Genomic DNA, 5,617 nt, shown 5'->3' with positions numbered 1-5,617 from the left:
ATTGTTTGTTTTACTTTGTTATTTTCTGAAAAGGTCCAAATGTAGGAAATATCAGATAAATGATAGAAACAGATTTGTCTGCTGGGAAGGCTTTGGTCTCTAAGAAGTAAACTTCCTTATATGAAAAACCAGTAAAACATTATATATCAGTGGATTCAGTGTCTACCTTCTCCACGTCACACTTTGTTTATTTAAACAGATTCAGTTAACATCGTAAAAAGAAGAAGAAATGTGACATCTAGAATGGAGCTTGTTGACCAGCTCAGTGTCCTTAGATTGTCGCTAGGCTAATATGGACCTGAGGAGGGATTCTGGACGGTTTGGTACAGGAACTGTCCTTTAGGTCGCCTGTGGTCTCTTGACATTTCCTCTGAACTCTCTTCAACCAGGTGTCCAACCTCTACCTGTATGACAGCGTGTTGATGCTGGCCAACGCTTTCTACAGGAAGCTGGAGGACAGGAAGTGGCACAGCATGGCAAGCCTGAACTGCATCAGAAAGTCCACCAAGCCATGGAACGGAGGCTGGTCGATGCTGGAGACCATCCAGAAGGTAAAACCAGAACGTCTGATCTAGTTCTTCTACTTCTACTTCTGTTTAAAGAAGGACTTCCAATGCAGCACAACAGCTGTTGTTCAGTGACAGGAAGCTAAAACCAAGGCAAACACCTGAATCTTTGTGAAATTAGAATCTTTAGTTTCGCCAAATGGAAACCCGTTTTAAATGAGTTTCCATCAGAATTTAAGCTTTTGGTAGAGGTATGTTTCAAGATGGCGGGAAGTGCATAATGGGATACTCAGTTTGTTAACATCTTGTTTAAAACAATCAACAGAAGCATTGTCTCTCCTCAAAACATCAGCTAAGCTAGCAAGTGTCTTGTATTGCAAAGCAGATTTGAGAAAATTATTACGCACCTGGAGGAAGAACCAAAAACGCAGATGCTGCTAAACGCCCTCAACGAGCTGAGACAGGGCATTACACCTCAACTCCAGCGGCTGCCCTCAACTACACCAACCAGCTGAATGCCTTCGAAATCTATTAACGCAACGCTGACAGAAATGAACAATAAACTTGAGTTGCTGAGCGACCATGTCAGGGAAGTGCATCGAATGTTCGTAATGAAGATCATATGGAGGAAATGCAAGAACCAAGGAGAGGAGCTACCTGACCTGAAGCTTTGGAGAAACACAGCCCACATTCTCAGGGTCCCAGAGACAGCGGAGCAGCAAGACCCCAATGGTTTTGTCCAAAAAAACGCTCATCCATCTGTTCCGACCGCAAAACTTCGGAACGGCTCCGTTGATTGAAAACGTTTCCAACACGCAGAGATGAGCGGGAGGATCTGTTCTGAAGCCCATCGTGGTTAAATTCCTACAACTTCAGGACAGATAAAACGTGCTTCGACATTATATATCATCATAAACGCCTTTGGAGGAAATAAAATTCATCTTAATTCTATAAATCTAATTTAGGTACATTTAAATGATACCATCTTAATTAGCCTGAGAATAAAATATATCATTAAGTCTCAGATATGCTAATCTGTACAGACAGGAGAAACTTTAATGACTCACGAAAATTATCCATTTAAGACCGGATTGTTTTCTTACTTCTACATGACGTTTCAGGTGTGATCTTCCTAAAACCTAGAAACAGCTTTAATATTATTATTTTTTTACACTTTAATAATCCCAGAGGGAAATTCCTTCTCTGCGGCACCCGGGGAGCAGTGTGGGGTTAAGGGTCTTTCTCAGTGAGCCAGAGTGAAAGTCTGTGGGAGTGGGGGATCAAACTCACAACCTCAGGATTCAAAGCCCTATGCCCTAACCACTAGGCCGCCACTCCCCTCAAATTAACCTGCAACATCACCCGTGGGATGTTCTTAAAAACTTTAAAGCATAAAAACACGCTGAGCTCTAAAAACCTCCGATAGATAATCTTTTAGTGTGTTTATAAGGATGCATTCGGACGTTTTCAATTTGGCCTTCGATAATTTTCCTCAATCTCACCCATGAGCCGGGCATGCTTCGGTGGAACAGTGGTTAGCGTGACCGAACCATGTACGGAGTCCTTAGTCCTCAATGTTTCCGACCTGGGTTGGAGTCAGACCTGTGCTCTTTTGCTGCATGTCTGTTTCCTGTCAGTCGACTAGTGCCATTAAAAAAACTCACTGAGCCTCTGAACCAGCCTGCATCCTCTATGCTGCGCAGTGATTGCAGATATAATCTGCATGTGCCAAGGATGGTCTTTTTATTCTGTTAAATAAACAACAGAGGACTCCGCGATGTTCTCTTGAACCCCTCCACCCTGGAACCTTTTTGGATCATGCAGAGGTTTTAGAAAACGTCTGCAGCTGAACAAAAACCCCAGGAAACCAGGAAAGGGAAGACGCACCGCAGAGATCTGCAGGCCGGTACTCAAACCTTTGACGTTGAAGCCTAAAGCCACTGCACCATAGTTTTAGACATTTCTCCTCTGATGTGAGAGTTTTTGCTTTTCTTCCAGTTTCAGTTAAAAGAAGCATGTGGCAAAGATAATGAGACATGAACAAATAACCTCCAGTTAGCAGAGGGTTAATAAAACATGAAGTTTTGGCGTAACATGGATGTAAAAACCTGATTCTAATGCGTCTCATGGCTCCAGCCTAGACTCTGCTGTTGATGCTCTAATTGGTGAAGAAGCTTTTCAGCCAGGCTTATGGGTCCCTCTGAGCTGCATTTGCTGCCCGTTAGTAAAAAAAAACATCAGTTCTTTGACGTGTATCACAGATAAAAAACAAAGAATTCATTAAAATCACTCCTGTCTCATTCTTCATGTGTGAAAAATACTCATAAAAATATCAGTTACTTCATTAATATGATCAATCTGATTCTCAGGATCAATGAAAAACATTAAGGACTGAAACTGATCTTGGATAAAATCTGCAGGAAGATTTCAATCTTAAATGTGTTGTTGGCATTTCAGCTGCATAACACATCAGCAAAGGGAGGACATCGATGGATCTAACATTTACTTCTGAAGAAAAATCACACAAAAGCAAATCACTTGTCCAGATGTAGTTTTTATATTGTTAAAACACTTCATAGTATTTTATTGTTTATCTTTTAACTCTTCACTATTATGCTATTCTTTTTTCTAAGGTCCACATTTGTGTGACCATTTTTTCTAAAATCCTTTTGCTGCTGTAAACAGCAGAATTCCCTCACTGTGGGACAATAAAGGGATTTTCTATCCACTTTATGACTGTCAGGATCCGTGGAAGTTTGTGGAGGATGTGGAGGAGGAGATGGAGGAGGAGATGGAGGAAGCTTTTAGCTCCAGCAGCAAACAGGCAAAGAACACAGGGAGCAGAAACAGCAAAGTGGGACTTATAGAAGGAAATAGTCAATACTCACACCCTAACCCTAAACTTCATCTGAATCTTTTCTTTAAAATACTGACTAACATCTATACCAACATTAATACTAACAACTAACATCTGTTTGGTTGGTTTACTCATACATATCATTCTGCAGGACCCAAATATAACAGAACTCCTCCACTGGAGGCAGGAACTCTCCTCCAATCTGAATGGAACAGGCCTCCTTTATCTGGTCCAGAACCTGAACCATGGCCTCACACTCGGCTGCAGACCACCCCAGCCAGCAGAACCATGTCATCCCAACAAAGCAGGAATGAGATCTACTGACTCCCAAACTGGGCCCCCTGCAGTCTTTGGCTGCACCTAGAAATCCTGTCCCCCCAACCCTAACCCTGTCCATAAAGGTTCTGAACAGAACAGGTACCAGAGGACAGCCCTGATAGAGTCCAACATTCACTGAGAACAGGTTCGGCTTCATGCCTGCAATGTGGTCCAGACTGCTGGATGGCCTCTAGGATAGGGCCCCCGACTCTGTTCCCCTGAAAGTTCCCCCCCCCAAATGAGGGACATGGTCGAATGCAATCTCCAGGTCTACAGATTACATGTGGACTGGTCAGTCAGGCAATGATGCCATGGAGCAGCCTATCTGCATAACTAGTCATTGGCTGACACATACGACAAAGCCTGTGCTGAGACACATAAAGCTGCCATATAGCAGAGCCGTTAAAATCACTGTCCTCTCCTCTTTCCCCCCTTAACCACCTCTTTACAGGGAAACATCACAGGTCTGACAGGAACAATGGACTTTAAGGATAGCGGCTCAAACTCCCACGTCCAGTTTGAGATCCTCGGCTCCAGCTTCAGCGAAACCTTCGGCAAGGACATCAAAAGGGTGAGTTCACAGTTTTGCACAGTCCAGTTAATCCACTGCTTTAGATGTTGCAACATGTTATTCCCTACAGCTCATTGTTCTACCCGTTCCTGGTAGTTTCTGGCAGTAGCCTTGTTGCAAAGAGGATAGCTGCTAGCTGTTATCAATGAGCAGCATGTCATCAGCTCAGTAGTTATGCTGAGTTGTTTGCCACTAAAGCCCCGTCACACCTTGATGAATTAGACCAGTGTATGCCTGACGAACCAAAAATCTGGCAAAAACACTGGCATACGTTGGGTACGTTTGTTATAAACACGCTGAGAAAAGGCTGAAACACGCTGAAACACACTGAAACGGGCTGAATCATTCTTAAACACGCTGAAAAAGGCTGATACACGCTGAAGCACACTGAAACATGCTGAAACGGGCTGAATCATTCTGAAACACGCTGAAGCACACTGAAACACTAAAACATGCTGTAACACGCTGAAACATGCTGAAACATGCTGAAGCAGACTGGAACACACTAAAACATGTTGAAGCACGCTGAAACACACTAAAACATGCTGAAGCACACTGAAACACACTGAAAACGCTGATACACGTTGAAACACGCTGATACACGCCTAAACACACTAAAACATGCTGAAGCACACTAAAACACGGCTGAAACACACTGAAAACGCTGATACACGTTGAAACATGCTGAAACGCTTAAAAAACGCTGATACACACTGAGGCACGCTGAAGCACACTAAAACATGCTGAAATATGCTGAAGCACGCTTAAACATGCTGAAGCATGCTAAAACACGCTGAAACACACTGAAAACGCTGATAAACGTTGAAAAACGCTGATACACGCTGAGGCATGCTTGAAACATGCTGAAACATGCTTAAAAAACGCTGATACACACTGAGGCAAGCTAAACACGCTGAAAAACGCTGGAACATGCTGAAACACACTCAAAACACTGATACATGCTGAAAAACGCTGATACACGATGAAAAATGCTGAAACACACTAAAAACATGCTGAAACACTCTGAAGCACACTGAAACACACTAAAACACGCTGAAACACGTTGAAGCACACTAAAAGACGCTGAAACACGCTGAAGCACACTAAAACATGCTGAAACACGTTGAAGCACGCTAAAACATGCTGAAATACACCGAAACACGCTGAAAAACAGTGATACACGCTGAAACACACTGAAAAAGCTAAAGCACGCTAAAACACACTGAAAACGCTAATACACGCTGATACATGCTGAAGCACACTGAAACACGTTGAAACATGCTGAACCACACTTAAGAAACTGTGATACATGCTAAGGCATGCTGAAACACGCTGAAGCACTCAAAAACACGCTAAAACACACTG

At 43.0% G+C, this 5,617-nt stretch overlaps 1 protein-coding gene across 1 annotated transcript in view; it reads left to right on the top strand.

The window, feature by feature from the left end:
- Positions 1-389: 389 nt before the first annotated feature.
- LOC107102128 (glutamate receptor ionotropic, delta-1-like) overlaps positions 390-5,617 on the top strand; it is a gene marked incomplete at its 5' end in the record, with an annotated part of 56,617 nt that continues 51,389 nt past the window's right edge. Inside the window, 2 exons of the mRNA XM_015401309.1 lie at positions 390-551; positions 4,133-4,252. Coding sequence (XP_015256795.1) covers positions 390-551; positions 4,133-4,252 — 282 coding nt within the window. The remainder of the gene's footprint in view (positions 552-4,132; positions 4,253-5,617) is intronic.

Source organism: Cyprinodon variegatus, unplaced genomic scaffold, assembly GCF_000732505.1.
Source record: "Cyprinodon variegatus isolate N-32 unplaced genomic scaffold, C_variegatus-1.0 Scaffold1208, whole genome shotgun sequence".
Lineage (NCBI taxonomy): Eukaryota > Metazoa > Chordata > Actinopteri > Cyprinodontiformes > Cyprinodontidae > Cyprinodon > Cyprinodon variegatus.
Note: the sequence above shows the minus strand (reverse complement) of the source record. Positions and strands in the feature narration are given on the sequence as shown.